Raw genomic sequence first — 16,350 nt, 5'->3', positions numbered from 1 at the left:
TTTTATAGACTTTGCAGCCCTAGAGTAAGTCTTTGTTGTTGCTAATAAATCAAACAATTTGTCGCCCGACCAAGTTTACCACTGCTGTTGGAGCAACTGAGGACTACACAGGTTCTTCCTGACTTCCTAAACTCTTTTGGCAAAAGCAATGATGCATAAAAAGTAAAGGTTAAATTAGACAGCTTGCAATCAGATGCACACCTTGTGTACTTCTGGTACTTCTCTGTAGTTGTATTGGTATTATAGAGAAGGCAGAAATCAACAACTCACACTAAAACAACCAAGATGGATGAATAGCACTACAGATAGAAGGGAAAATATGGATATTTGATTTTGGAGTGAACTGTCCCTTTTACCACGTGGTATTAATGAGGCTGCTGTCTGGACATAACGTAGTCAACATGTAAAAATTTTGTTGTGTCACTGCAAACAAATAAATCTTTGTATAATCCGCCAGAACACTTGTGTTGTATCCTCATTTCACTTTTTGTTTTATTCATGGCTGTAAATCTGATAACTAATTAATGAGAAGGAACCAGATTGTAGTGTAAAATAATTTATAATGCGATAGTGGCGTGAAAACTGTTATGCAAGTGGAAAATTCAACAGTATGCAGTCTCGGCTTGCTATTACCGATGCAAAACAGATGCTATTTGTGCATCTTCGTCTATTTCTTTTTGTCTTGTGAACTCCTGTTAATAGAAGAGGAAAAGTCGATGTACTCTGCAGCAGGTTCCTAAATGCCAGCGGGGCCCGGGGGCAGTGCTGTGGGGTCCACTTCGGGGAGAAACATTGTGACTCTCTTGTGATTTTTTTCACAAGTGTCGACATTATCTAACTCCTCTCGCCACAGTTCATCCACGTTCTGCAGAATCTGCTGCGGGGGGATTTCTGCCATCTCCACCTAGAATAGGCTGTATGTCTTTATTCAAGTACTGCAAAGGATTTTTGCTCAAAAAAGTAATAAAAAAAACATTCTGACGTCCACCTTCTCAGCGAGGTGGCGTTACACCACATATATATCTGCTCTACACATTCCTTCTGTCTCTGGGAATACCTTGCTGAAGTAGTGCGCGTCGTACGATAAACCTACCACAGAAGGCAAAACAGTACCATTTCAAAAAAGAAGCCTGAACCGACGACAAGATTTCACATATTCTAGCCTGTGAAAGGTTCAGAGTAAGGCCTCTGCAAATACAAGACCGTAAAAGAATCAGCTCAAATAATAAAAAATAAAATAACATAAAACAGCTAAAATAAAACAACCAAAACGGCACAAGTCCATTCTACCAAATGATTTCCCAAGCTGAGTGGATGTAGGGTGATGGGTCGAAGTCCCTCCCCATCGGCTGTCGGTCAGTCTCTGGGATCGGTGAAACCGTCAGTGTTGACACCTCCGTCACCCAATGAGGTAACTGTGTGTTTTCAAAGTCAAAGTCGCCTTTAGCTGATCCGTCTCCTGCTGACACAGGATGCGGGTGCTCATCCCCCCACAGAGTACCAGGTCCGTGGCAGGATTCAGGTTGTATTCCTTTGGTGGGCCAGCAAACCCCTTTGGTAGTCAGTTGTCCACCTTGACAGGGCCTGAATCAGAAGGCCGGCTGGGGACGATGTCCTCCAGCTCTCCTCGCGATATCTTCTCCCACTGGCACAGGTTCTCCCTGCCAACACAGAACACCTCAGTCAGATTCAGAGCCTGCATGTTGCGGGTTTACGACCAGGGCTGTGCTCATACTTGCCAACCCTTAGACCTCAAAAATAAGGCGTCTGTGCAAGTTGAGTTAAATAAACTTTTTTTTCCTGGATTCTGGTGACTTTTAAAGAATAAAAATTACAAAATAATGACGCTTATTAGCTGGAAAACACAACGGGACCACAGCATTTAGTCTTATCTAGTCCAATTTCAACAATGATCACAACACAGAAACAATTTTACCAATGTTTTTCCAAGGTTATGCTGATTAGGAAACATCTTGTCTAACTCTATTGCTGTTGGGGTAAAAACAGTAGACTTTAGAGTTATAAGACTTATGCATGCTGATGATGAAGGGGGGGGGGGGGTGTGAAAAGGAATCAAGGTCATTTATTATCATTGCACAATACAGGGTTGTGCAATTGTTGCAAAGGCTGCAGTTCCTTTATGGTGCACACACATGCAACATGCATGACAAAAACAGAATAGATAAAATATAAACAATAAAAAAATGAAAACAGGAAAGAAATGACATGAAGTGGGAGAGACACGGGAGACTTGTGAGACGGGAGGAAACCAGGAAAAGGAAACGAAATGGGAGAACAGGGAGGGATGGCTGCGCTGCGAACAAGACATTTCATTTCTTTGGCTGTAGACATGACAATCTGGAAAAAGAGGATAAAATCACGTCAACATGAAACAAAGACATTTTAAAGACACTACAATGAGTTTTAACTGGTTATGAAACAGTTTCAATTTATTACTGATGCCTCTATACGACCTGCATGAACAAACAAGACCATCCATGAAAAGATCAGCGGTTTCTATATGTCTGACTGGAGTCTGTTTATATTTTCCCTGGCAAAATTGCAGGTGGAGGTTTTTATTTCGATAATTTTTATTATTGATGTTGTATTTTGTGATTATTACAGTGGAAACACCACCACTTTTGTCCACAGAGAATCAACAAAATATGAAAATTCCTGGTAGCAGCTTTAAACTTTATTAGCAATAGAACAAAATTAAGTGTAACACCTTGTGGGTTTTTATTTTTTATGTATCTGTTATTATTATCATTATAACTTTGTATTTTTATAAAAAAAATTTCACTTGTTTTTCAGTTTTATTAATTAATTTATTTATTCTTCCCTCCTAATATAAATATAAATAAACATGCCACTTTTTCTTCTTGTGTATTCATCCTTTTTCTCTGGGCTCATGAATGAAATTTAACTTTCATCCCTTCTTATTATAAGTATGTGTGGACATGCAGCTCTACTGTACGACTGCACCTGTTGAAAGGAAATAAGAAGTTTAAAAAATGTAATAAAATTATTTGTGACAGTCATTTCAGACAAAAAGTACTGTGAAGGAATTTATTTTAGGGTTCCAACTAAACAATTTTAATTATCAGGTAATGTGACAATCATTTTCTCCATTATTCAATTAATTGTTTGGTCTATAAAATGTCAGAAAATAGTGAAAAATGTTGATCGTTGTTTCCCAAAGTCCAAGAAAATGTCTTATTTTGTCCATAACAGAAAGATATTTAGTTTACTGGCATATTGGAATACGGAAACCAGAAAACATTTCTCACATTTGAGAAGCTGAGATCAGTTTTGTTGTTTGAATGAAAATTTAATCAGCAGGTTTTTGGTCCTTTAAAGTTACCGTCATAATGTTTTTATTCCACTAACTGTATTTTTTATTCACTATTATAATATTTATCCTTTAGTGACTCTCTCTTAATTACTATTTTGTGTATTTTTCACCTTCTTTTACCTGTTTTATATGGATGTTCTTTTTCTCTTTCTGTGCACTGTGTACAAAATATGCTCTATAAATAAACTTGCTTGCTTACTGTTGCTACTGGTGGGACTGACAACACTATAACACTTTGCCGCCACAAGGGTGTGCAACTGATGTTAAAAGGTGGATGGACAAAATATTGTTAGAGACAGCCAGAACATTAAGAAAATACTGGTTCTGAAGAGATCCATAGTAAATATCAACACATTGCAGCAATCAACAACATAAAAGCTGCATTAAATCAAACCAAACTGTATTAAACAACTAAATAAAATGAATTTACACTGGCAGTCTGTGGCCACATGTCACCACAGCCAGGCAGCAGTGGTGTAATTCATTAGTCATCTGTAGCAGCGTTCCCATCAGCTCTTATTGTCGTGAAGGTAACCTCTCCCCCCCTGCGCTATAATCGAGCCTGACATACGAGTGCACAAAGTGCTGCCCTTTGCCGCCATTCCATTCAATTAGCCGGCCTGATGCAGTTTACACGTCTGTGGCAGATCCCACAACAAGCAGCCGGGCTCCGCGGGGTCTAGGCCCGCTGCCCACCCAGAGCCCCGTGCTGACGTACAGCCGGGGCTTAAATATTACACTGCTCACTTTGTTTGCATTCCCCGCAGATCAAGGTCACAACGTTTTAAAAACCAGAGGGTTGCCCTGGAGGGGCAGGCAAATTTGCAATATGATCCTGTTCAACAAGCAGAAATTACACATATAAATACATTCTCACACTGTAATCGAATCTGACACGCACACACACACACACACACACACACACACACACACACACACACACACACACACACACACACACACTGAGTTAGAAAGAGCAACCTTTTCTTGTTTGTACACTGTAGTTTTCCCTCCAGGAAGTTGTGATGTTGCAACTGTAACATTTAATGCAAATTCAACAAATCCCCCTGGATTCTGCACAACTATCCAATTGTGTCCAACCACTGCAACTTTTCTGCAGTTTAAAAAAAAATATTTGATAGGTCAATAGTCCCAAACAGAATAGAAAAGTGCCTTACTTTTTTTTATTTTGCCACAGGTACTGAAGAGAAAGTGTCACTGTTACTGACATTTGCTCCATATTTTGTAATTTTCTGTTTGCTGTTTTCATTTGAGTTTGAGCTCCAAAATGATTTTTGCTTCAGCAACCTTTTCATCAAAAGAGCAATTTTTGCAAAAACATTTTGAGCTTTATAACGAGAGGAACACAGCCTATTAAGTCCAAATTAGCCTATCAGCATTACTAATAGTACTAATTAATATGTCTTACAATGTGTGGCTGCAATGCTGCAGTGGGATATTTATGATTATTTGGTATTTAAATGTTGCATTTCCATTGCATGGAAATGTTTTGTTGCATTTTTGAAACCATAAATAGAGTCCAAAGAAAACTGTTAACATTTTTTTTTTGTCATTTTTGTCATTTTCTGAGACTCTGAGCCTCCCTCATGATTGTGCAAAAAATGAATAAAATAAAATGTAGCCTACCTGGACAATAAATAAACCATTAAATATAGCAAAAAAGGAGTCATATACGAGCCACATGTGGCTCTGGAGCAGCAGGTTGCTGACCCCCGCCCCAGGTTCACTTCTTCATTTACAAATAAAGCTCATTTTGTTAGACTTTTTGTAATCCTGAGCCTTTTTGGTGAGGTTACCTAAAACACTCAGAACAAAGGTCGGCTTTATTCTCCCAGAAACAAGTTGTCTTTGATTTTTTAAAGCTACTACATGGAATTTTTAACTGGTTATTAAACAGTCTAAATTTAATCCTGATGCCTCTATATGACCTACAAAAGTTAACGAGACCATCTGTGAGAAGACTGACTATTTCTGTGCATTTATTCTTAAAGATACTGTAAAGCAACAATAAATGTGTTCTGAGTTTGTCACACCACAGAAACATCTCTTATTAACCAACCGCATAAATTTGAACAGTTAAAAAGATCAGCAAGTATTTAAAATCAGGTCTCAAAAGTTATTTCTTTGCTCTGAAACAACCTGAACTTTTATCTTCCCTTTAGATGGACTTTTAAGCCTGCTACCCGGTCAGAGACCCCGTGAGATCAGACGAAAACAGCCTGTGTTAAAGTAACAGTGAGTCATATGTTAACCAGTTAAAAAGAAGCAGAAGGGGAGTTTTATTAAGATAATTCTATTTTTGACGTTATATTTTGGGTTATTGTGGTGGGAAGGCTATTCCTTTTGTCCACACCTTCAAAATCAGCAAAATGTCAAAGTCCCTTGTAGTAGCTTTAATGAATATACAAAAAATGTCTGCAGAATGTCTGCACAGATTAAAGGAAAACACAACAAAGTTTCAGATTTCAAAATGTGTCACCTGTCTGTAAGTAGACTTGGCGTCCTTTATAACCTGGCTGAACCAGTATAAAACAATCACTCAAACAATTACTACACAAATAACTTCAATTTCAATAAAATCCTCTTCTTTTTTAACATTTCTAGTCAGCGCTCGCTGAAACAGTCACCTCGCAGCATGTTGTTGTCTGTTGGCCTCCTACTCACTGTTCCATCAGAGGACACACGTCAACAAACACTGACAGATCTTATTAATAATTACTACGAGCGCAGCCCACTTATGTTATGACTTATGTTCTCTTCGTCTGAAAAGCAAACTATTCAGTCAGAGAGGAAAGTAATGCAAATAGAGTTTCAAGCACTTTGTCAAAAATCCGAACACTTTTCAAACCTAGAACACGCTACCTTGAAATTCAAGGGTTTTCAAGGATTTCCAGCACCAGTGAGAAGCCTGTGGCATGTGCACACACACACACACACACACACACACACACACTCCTGATCACCTCTAATCATATTTGTCTGGCCAATGTCTGCTGGTCAGACGAGGGCATCACACACATTACCTGTTGTAAGCTGTTGTCAGTGCATTTATTAACCAGATCAGATTATACTAAAACATCTACAATCATACAGTTTTAATTTATTTTAATTCCTGACCACATTTCCTTGATACGTTCTCTGTTATCTCAGAAACTTGTTTGTGTTGTGTTGCACACAGTGAAGGATGAGACTTTCTGAACACTTACTTGCAGGCTTTTAGAAGAGGACTGGATGGAGGGAAAAGCTCTGCGAGTGTTGTGTAACACGGAATTGCAACAGCATTGTAGAATCCCACCTTATAAAAACATCCACAAAAAAACAACAGACCGAGTTAATTAGGCAGAAGAAGAACACAGTACACAGTTTGTATTAACATTTTTGCTATTTTGGTAACAGTAAGATAACAATCAGATCAGAAATGCAACACACCTCGCGCATCTCATGATTTTAATTTTTCTCAGTTTTCAAGTGTTGATAAAAGCTTATTTATGGTTAAGGACCGTCGAGCGGAGTGTTTGAGGGGAGTTTCATCTCCTTAGGCCACAGATAACAGTGGCTCTTTGAATGTATGCTGTGTGTGCGCGTGTGTGTACCAAAAAAGTTGGTTTGTTGCGCAAAATGTAAATAAAAACAGTATGCAATGATTTGCAAAAACTTTTTTGACTTGTTTTCAATTGAATGCAGTGCAAAGACAAGAGATTTAACATTCAAACAGATTAACTTTTTTTTCTTTTAAATATACACTCATTCTGAAACTGACGCCTGCAACATGTCTCAAAAAAGTTTGGATAAAGGCAACGAAAGACTGGGAAAGTTGTGGAAGGATCAAAAACACCAGCAGGTAAACAGTTTAATTAGTAAAGGGGCATCCTCGAAAGACTCAGCCGTTCAGGAGTATGGACGGAGTGAGATTCACAACTCTGTGGAAAACTGTGTGGGTAAACAGTCCAACACTTTAAGAACTGCATGACTTTATGGATTTCACCATCTACAATCCATAATATCATTAAAAGATTCAGAGAATCTGGAGAAATCTCTGAATGTAAAGCAAACCAACATTGAAAGCCTGTGACCTTTGACCCCTCAGGCGGTACTGCATTAAAAACCCACATAATTGTAAAGGATACCACATGGGCTCAGGAACACTTTTGAAAACCGCTGCCAGTAAACACAGTTTGATTGTTGCATCTACAAATTTAAGTTAAGACAAATATCAACAACATCCAGAAAAGCTGCAGACTTCTCTGAGTCCACATTTCAGATTGAAAGGACCATAAAACTGTTACCAGCGCTAATCTCACAAGCCAGCATCTGTGATGGTATGGGGGTGTGTTAGTGCCCGTGGCATCATGGGTAACTGTCACATCTGTGAAGGCCCTATTAATACTGAAAGGTTTTAAAACAACATACACTGCCATCCGGACGGCATCCTATTTCAGCAAGACAACACCAAGACACATTCTGCACGTTACAACAGTGTGGCTTTGTAGTAAAAGAGTTCAGGTACTAGACGGACCCGCTTGCAGTCCAGACCTGTCTCCTATTGAAAATGTGTGGTGCATTATGAAGAACAAAACATGACAACAAAGACCCCAGACTGTTGAGCACCTGAAGTCATATATCAAGCAAGAATGAGAAAGAATTTCACTTTCAAAACCTCAACAATTAGTCTCCTCAGTTCCTTAACACTTGTTGTTAAAAGACATGGTGATGCATCACAACAGTAAACATGAATGAGTGCATGTTTACAACAAACAATTAAGTTTATCAGTCTGAACATTAAATGTCTTGTCTTTGCAGTGTATTCAGTTGAATACAAGTCGCAATATTTTTGCCAATAATTAAACAACGAGAATTTGAGGTAGAGCGTCTGCACGGTTAGAGACACATAAGTAAAAGTGCTGGTCTTACTTGGCCTTGGGGAACCTCGTCCTTCTTGTCTCTGTCCATCATAGGGATTGGTTGCATCCCAATCTTCTTCATCTCATCTCCCTGAGGAGGAACAGAATAAAGTGAGAAGTTTCTTTTTCTTTCTGCACGCTGTGGCAAACCGTCTGACCACCCGACGACAATATTTTTTGCCTCGTAAATTGTACAACATCTCGACGTGGCGATATTTACAAGCACTAACAAAAGTCTGACTGTTGTACTGGAGGCACGATCATGACACTAAATCTGTTTTAACTGTACCTCAGCCCAGAACTCAGCATAGATGTCGTTGGCTGTGAGTCGTGTGATTTGCCATTTCTTGGTAACAGAACACAGGTCACATGCTGTCATCATCAGACCAATCACACGGTCCCTGGAGGGGAGCAAAGCCTTGTTACAAACGTGTGGGGGAACTCAATGTGCTGTTTTATGTGCGCCAGGTCCACGTTTCTCTGTATGATGCAACGAGACCCGGTGTGATCCTGACCTGACCGGTGCACCGGTGCGAGTCGTCGTGACCTGACCTGTGTGAGTGGTTGTTCAAGTCCAGCGCGTGCGTGGTCAGCAGCTCGTTCAGCTGCTGGTGGTTGTTGAAGTACAGGGCGAGGTCCGTGGCGATGATGGCCTTCCGGATGATCTCCAACACCTGCTCGTACTCGCTGGAATTCAGGTTGGAGAAAATATTGTGCCCTTCCAGCTATGAGAAACAAAAAGATCAATAAAAAAGCAAAAGCTCCACTTATGAGGCGTTCAGCTCAGCTAGACTACAACAGGTTGCAATCTCACGTTCATGTCAGGGTCCACGCCCTGCCAGCAGGTCCTGGACATCACACAAGAAGGCACTCACAACTACATCGTACGGTCCTTTCAATGGATTGACAGTGTGAGCGTAAGCATTAGTCTTCAATAAATTATATGTTGATTTACACACAACTAAAGTGTTGGCAGATTGAGCTGGGAAGGCATTAGGGTCTGTTGTCTTTAAAATATGTAAAGATTTGGGATATTTTACTTACTCACAACTTTATGATGCATGAGTCTCCCCCATACTTAACTATGCTTCAAGGATATGGGGCTTTAAAGAATGTAAAATATCACAGAACAGAGCTGCTCGCTGCTTTTTAAGCGTTCATAAGTTTGCTCCTGCTTTGGCTATTGAGGGTTGGATTCCTGGATCTATAAAATGAAAACAGGGAATAATAAGACTGTGGAATCGTTTCCTTAATATGTCAGAAAAAGGGGCAACAAGAGGGTTTTTCTTTGGAATAAATCAAACAATTCTCTATAGGCTAAAGAGGTTCACAATATATGTATAGTGATCATTTATAATGCATCATGAACACAGTTAAAAAGTTAGTTTATAGGAAAGTTAATAGCTAGATGATATTATGAACATATATTCAAATCAGGTATAATTATGGCCCTGAATCTTATATTACAGCAAACTTAACAAAGAGTGTTTATTTTTGCAGCTGAGAACAGGAATCCTTCCTCTGAACCTTGAAGTCAGCAGATTTAAAAACATCCAGGAGGACGACGGATTGTGTGAATTATGTGAATCAGGAGAAGTTTAGAATAAATCACACTTTACTCTGTATTGTCCTGTTAATGACGAGTGAAGGTCACCTATATTCAGTGAACTGTCTGTTAAAAATCCAGAAACGTTCTGGTGGCCTGGTGGTTGTTTAATTTAATGCTTATAAGTTGACTACCTTTGTTTCTAAAGGACTATTTGTTTAGTATTTGTGCTAATTTCTGTTGCTACTCTGGTTTCTGGTCTGTTTTTCTGATTAATGGTGTTTTGTAATCCTCTTTGTGCTGGGCACATTATTTGTGCATGACACAATAATGAAAACCAAATCAATCAATAAAGCTTCAACAGGGAACTTTCAAACTGTGTTGATTTTGGAGGCTCCTGTGGACAAAAGCACGAATGTTTCCACTGTGATAACCACAAAATATATCATCAAAAATAAAATTATCTAAATAAAAACCTCTTGTAAAATGTAAACACAGATTTTGTTCATCTGATTTGAATCTTCTCGCTTATGATCTTGTTAATTTATGTAGGTCAAACAGAGGCATCAGTAATAAATTGAGAGTGTTTCATAACTACTAGGAACCCCTTGTAGTAGCTTTAAGTATTTCTGCTATTACGGGATAAATGTAGGGCTGCATCTATTGATTATTTTCATTATCTATAATCTGTCAGTTGTTTACTCAATTAATCCATTAGTTGTTTGGTCCATACAATGTCAGAAAATGAGGAAAAATGTTGATCACTGTTTCCCAGACAGGAAATACTCACTTTTAAGAAGCTGAAATCAGAGAATTTAGACATAGTTTTGATTAAAAAAAAGACTAAAATCAGAATATCAGAATAGTTGTTATGCAAAGAACGTAACTTTATACTAAATAATGTAATTTAACAGACTGTTAATAAATAAAGAAAGGTTGACTTTAATTGTGCAGTAAGTTCTGCATAGTGGAGCTCTACCTGCAGGATGGAGACGGTCTGAGAGAAGTGGTGTTGCTCCATGGTGGAGGTGGAGTACAGAGCAGCCAGCGGATGGTCAAACTTCTGCAGGTACGTGTTGCTGTAACCCCGATGATCCAGATCGTGGCACAGGCAGGCTATCAACAGACCCTTCTTCTGTAAACCACAGAGGGGCGACAGGAAAAGAAAGTCACACCGGACCCCGGGTGCTAAACTCGCTTTTAATTGAATTTGTTTTTTTTGTCTAGGAGCAGTAAAACTCTGACCCAATAAGGAGCAAACCTCTAGCTCTGTGAACATCCCAGAGGTTTTCTGCAGGATGGCGTACATACAGTGCGCCACCGTCACTGCGTGCTTCCAGTTGTGGTAGGGCACACGCCGGTAGTTCTTCCGTACAGACATGGTGAACCGACACAACTTCTCCAGCTCAAAGCTACACATGCAAAGAGAGGACGGTTAATAACGAGCCTGTTTACACCTGCTGTTAACATGCATCCTGGGTGATCTGCTCACAAGTGGACAGATCTAAGAAGCATGGATGACGCATTGAGATCCAGCCGCTCAGATCACATTCAGAGGTGGTCCGGGCCACATGTGACTACATTTTTTCAGGAGTGTGCACGCAATATGTGCTGAGCTGATGTCTTGTAAGTCCACACAAAACAGCTGTCTGATTTCCATTTGGTTTACTGTAATGCAAATGATGTGTTTGGTCTCTCTTTTCTGCCAAGAAAAGCAGCAGATGTTTGTGAGCAGAGTGTCTGTTTCAACCATGACTTCATCACTTAACTTGTAACCGCAAAATCCCCAGACTCCATTAAAAAATCGTGCAGTTTTGAGAATTGTTACATGAGGAGAAACTGCATGAATTTTGCAGAACGGCTACAGTGAATTCTTAATTATCTGTGCCTTCTTTGTGGCATTTAATGCAATTCAATAAGTTGTTTCTTTACAAAAAACACTTAGTTGTGGCATCGCTGTGCCTCCTTTTTAAAGAGTGTCAACCTGCTGACATTTAGCAGCTGTTTGAACACACTGATTTCACCATTAATGCTGAATTCATGAAAGAAGACAACATTTTATGGTTGGTAAACATGTTAGATTTTACAAAGGCGTACAAAGTATGGAAGTCCAGATTCTCTTTATAAATCTTGTGAGCTTTTGAATAAGGTGAAACTTTTGTGAAACACTGTCTACAACAAATTCCTCATTCTGATTTTATTTGATTTGTTCATGAAAATATGAAGGAAGAGTCCTGTGCAAAGTACTGTATGGTACTGAAGCAATTTGAATGTGTTTGACTTGATAAACACCCTGCCTGACTAAACAGTATAGAAAAATGGCAAATTCAGTGTTTATCACAGGTTGGATTTCTCCCACTTTTGCAGCTTTAGTTGTAACAGTCCTTGTTTTTCCAAGATAAACATTCATCTAATTGTGCACCCAACAATCGTGCTGACTGCATTTTATAGTATTATGCACTACATAGTATTACTGATTTTTAGTTGTAGAGCCTGGTCAACATTCCCTGGCCGGACACCAAAACATTTATAGACAATCTGTTATAATTAAACCGATCACTTAACTTAACAACTAGCTATTTCAGAGGGGTCTTCATGAGATTAAAGACTGTTGTGTCATATGCAAATTACCTTTGTTAGAAATGCTACACAAATCTTAAATATAAAATAAAACAATAGTGGCCCAAGGACCGATCCCTGGTGGACACCAGAAGTGATATGACTAAGAAAAGAATTTATATTATTGTAAGAAACAGACTGTTTTCTTTCATTAAAGTAACTTGAAAGCCAGAGCAATTATTTGAGCCTTCTTATAAATTTGGCTGATGATATACATATAATTCTTACTTTCTTTGTATAAAAATTGTTGTGCTGACGTAGCTACGTGTTTATTTGCACATAGAGCAGGGAAGTTAGAACCAATCACAACTGGTCACTCGTCTCGTGTGGAGATGCAGAGCCGTTCACTTGTGATCTAATCAGCCAAGACACGTGTTAATATCAGGTGTAAACACCCTCATTAAATCATCCCGAGCTTTGATGAACGTCGTCATGGCCCGGCGACGCCTTACCTGGTCTTTCCACAGGAGGTATGAACCATGTAGATAAAGACAGCAGGCCAGATCTCCTCAAAGGGATTAATGTCAAAGTGGAACCTGGAGTAGGAGCGGGGCAGAGATGGAAGGAGAGTCTTAAATTAGTACAGCACACAGAGGGACAGACGAGGGGACTCGCCCGGGTCTGGACTCTGTCACAGACACGTGGCTGTAGACCAACTACACTCAGGGTCTGAGTCTGCACCTGAGAGGGCACTCACTCACGTTTCGATCTCTTTATAAATGGGTGCAGGGAGGTTGAGCTGGGTAAGGGTCTTCCATTCCTCTGATGTGCAGATGCTGTGATAAGACAGTTTTTCCATCGTCACTCTGTAAATGCATTCAGAGTGCCGGATCCTGTGGTACATCTGCAGAGACGCAGGGGGAAATCGCAGAACAGGAATTAGTCTTTAAAATGTCCACACTCCGGTGCTATAAATATCATCTTCTGTTGAATTCTTTAAAGGGATAGTTTGGATTATTTGAAGTGGGGTTGTATGAGGTACTCAAAGATGGAGAGTGTGTTATCCACAGTGGATGGTGGCTGACACACCGCCCCGGTTTGGAGAAGCAGAGAGAAGCACCAGTAAGGAAGTTAAACAATATACTGCTGTTGACAAGGTCAGGGTTCAACGGTAATGTTTTCACTTGCAAGTGGGTCAGAAACACACTCCCTCGAAGTCAATATTTACTCACCCCTGTACAAATTGTTTTATTAGTGGTTATTAAATAAGAAGAAAGACTAAAGTTAATTGCTGTGTGTAATCTGAGTCTTTAAAGTGTCACAAAATAGTGAAAAATGTCCATCCTAGTTTTTCAAAATGTTCAAGATGATATCTCATTTTCACATGCAAAGATAATCAGTTTAATGTGGTAAGAAAAAAAAAAGAAAAGCAGGAAATCTCAATATTAAAGACGCTGAAAACAGCATTTTCTGCCATTTAGCATAAATAATTACTTTAACAATTAATCGGTCATCATTAATCTTTTTTTTTACCACTTGCCCTGTCAAGGCAGTTTACTTGCCCTGGGCAAGTGGGCAATCCTCATTGTTGAGCCCGGAAAGCGATATTTGGCTTCCATGCTGGTTCTCCTCTCTGCTTCTCCAATTATCTATAAGTGCTTGATCCAACTCCACTTCAAATAATCCACACTGTCCCTTTATGTGACGTGAGAGACCAGCTTGTCCAAAGCAGCACTCTATCACTGTTGGAATTTCCAAAAGGGTCATACAAAGTTAAGTTAGCCGCAACAGTCCTGTATCATATTTTATCTTTGTGTGTCTCCAAAAAGTGTCTCCACATCTGGTTTTCATCACTGTCCCCGTCTCAGACAGGCAGGAATAAGACAGTCAGGTAGAACATGCGCCAAGCCTCACACCTTCCACCATAAATCTCCATAAATCAGGAGCCGGGCCTGAGTGAGTTTCCTAGAGACGCGAGGCATAAATTACAGCTAAACATAAATCCTGTCAGTGGACGGATGCAGACTGCTTGTCTTAAAATATTAACATGCCTCATCAATTTTAAAACCAACTTTGTGACGCTGCTCCTGCGTAAGTTTGTCGCACGAGATGATGGTGAGTCAGGCCCCACAGAGAGGAGAGGCTCTGACAGACAGAGACAGACCACACAACGCAAACCTCCAGAGTTAGCGTGATTCATGAAACGCCTGTGTGTTCCATGTCAGGGATAATCATCACTGCCAAAACATAAGCTTTTATTCACATTTTGGAGCAATGCACACTTTAAATAGACGCTGTTGGTGCTATCTTTGTCAACCTTGGAGGAAAAATGAAATTACTACTCTGTCAAATAAGGAAACCCGCAGCCTAGTAACAGCCGAAACAAGCCTTCCAGCTATAAGTGTGAATTTAGGACGAGGATGAGGCCACTACGTCAAAGGTGCAGTTATGTGAATGTAAGCCAATCGGGATCGAGCATTCATGGCCATGGAGTGTTATATAATCTCCACGTCATCTACCTACACTGCAAAAGATAAAGAGCAGCTGCGTGAAGAGACACATGTGAACAGAGTGGATCGTGTTTGTGCAGTTTAAAGTGTTTTAGGACTGATTCAGTTTTACTCACATTTGCACAGTGTAAGGCCAGAGCACAAAAGACAGCAAACATCTTAAAGTTGTTCTCATCTGTTTTAGTGAAGGCACTTCCGCTTAGCTTGTTCACCATCTGCACCACACCTATGACGGTCCCCCTGCTCACGATGGGCATGCACAGGATGTTCCGCGTGGTGTAGCCGGTTTTAAGGTCCACCTCTCTGGTAAACAAGACAGACAAAAAATAGGAGACATCAGAGGTCATTTAACTTAACTCAATCATACCTAAGAACAAGCATGTTTAATTCTTAAGCTATTCAAGTACTTTTTTTAAAGGGCCAGATTAAAAAAAAAAGTAAAGAGTCAATTACATCTCCTCTGTCTGACCAGTAAAGTTAGGGTTTTGTTTTAATAATCAAAATGTTGAATATAACGTCTTTTTTCATTCAGTTTGACTGGAATCCTGCCTGTTTAAAAATTTTGAAAATAAAAGTGTCTTTTTTCTTAACAACAGACATAACTAATGTATGGACTAATTAGCATACTAATAGAATGATAATAATAATAATAATAATAATAATAATAAACTTTATTTGTACAGTACCTTTTATGCAAAACAAGAATGAGGATGGCTTCATAAATGTAAACAATTAACGAAAAATAAAACCCACAAGTAAAAATAAGATAAAATCAGAGAAGAATACATATAATGCATCTTCACACGGATAAAACCCACTTAATAACACTAGCAAAAGTACGATGAAAATAAGGATAAAACTTGAATGCATGGACATAAGATGGAAAATAAAACCTACTAAGATAACAAAAATAGAGTATATAAAATGCATAAAATAGAGCATTTCAAGAGAAATGCAGCGGTGCGCAAATGCAAAGCAAAATACAGCAGAGTCCCAGGCCTGAATCAGGGAAGACACAGTTAGGGCTAAAGTGTTTTATCCTTAACACAGGAGAACAAGCAAAGTCAAGGTCAGGATGGTTAACTCGACTGTCAATAATCAAATATAACAGAAGAGACAAGTAAAAATGGCTTATCGCAGGGTCTGTTGGAGATTACCGGTTGAACCGTGGGTCTGCATAGGCATCTGGGATATTTAAGACTTCCCCTGTCCGAGCCACTTGGCCAGCTATTCCCTTGTCTATAGAAAACCTGCAGGGAGACAAAAGAGGAGAGGACAAGAGTTAGGTTTGTGCTGGATGGATTAAAAAAAAAAAAGATCAATGTTATAATCCATGTGAAACATGATTTTAGACATGCAATTTAGAGCAAAAGTTTGTGTAGTGTGTAGATAAACCTGATTATGTGTCCAGTGTAACTCAAGAGTAAAAATGGTACAAAATCAGCAGCCCTTTGAATT

At 39.3% G+C, this 16,350-nt stretch overlaps 1 protein-coding gene across 5 annotated transcripts in view; it reads right to left on the bottom strand.

Moving 5' to 3' along the window:
* Window positions 1–465: 465 nt before the first annotated feature.
* Window positions 466–16,350, bottom strand: part of pde10a (phosphodiesterase 10A) — a 96,183-nt gene continuing 80,298 nt past the window's right edge. For 4 of the 5 annotated variants that reach the window (XM_084736178.1, XM_084736179.1, XM_084736180.1 and 1 more), the window contains 11 exons: window positions 16,050–16,142; window positions 15,009–15,195; window positions 13,144–13,286; window positions 12,895–12,978; window positions 11,085–11,235; window positions 10,803–10,958; window positions 8,830–9,002; window positions 8,567–8,678; window positions 8,288–8,368; window positions 6,583–6,671; window positions 466–1,661 (listed from right to left, as the gene is read on the bottom strand). In XM_084736178.1, coding sequence (XP_084592304.1) covers window positions 1,562–1,661; window positions 6,583–6,671; window positions 8,288–8,368; window positions 8,567–8,678; window positions 8,830–9,002; window positions 10,803–10,958; window positions 11,085–11,235; window positions 12,895–12,978; window positions 13,144–13,286; window positions 15,009–15,195; window positions 16,050–16,142 — 1,369 coding nt within the window. In that variant the 3' untranslated portion in view covers window positions 466–1,561. Of the gene's footprint in view, window positions 1,662–6,582; window positions 6,672–8,287; window positions 8,369–8,566; window positions 8,679–8,805; window positions 9,003–10,802; window positions 10,959–11,084; window positions 11,236–12,894; window positions 12,979–13,143; window positions 13,287–15,008; window positions 15,196–16,049; window positions 16,143–16,350 lie in introns of all 5 variants that reach the window. The other variant, XM_084736182.1, reaches the window with a different exon arrangement.

This window comes from Lutjanus erythropterus, chromosome 14 (genome assembly GCF_056507025.1).
Source record: "Lutjanus erythropterus isolate fLutEry1 chromosome 14, fLutEry1.hap2, whole genome shotgun sequence".
Taxonomy (NCBI): Eukaryota; Metazoa; Chordata; class Actinopteri; order Lutjaniformes; family Lutjanidae; genus Lutjanus; species Lutjanus erythropterus.
This window is presented reverse-complemented; position numbering and strand designations above follow the sequence as displayed.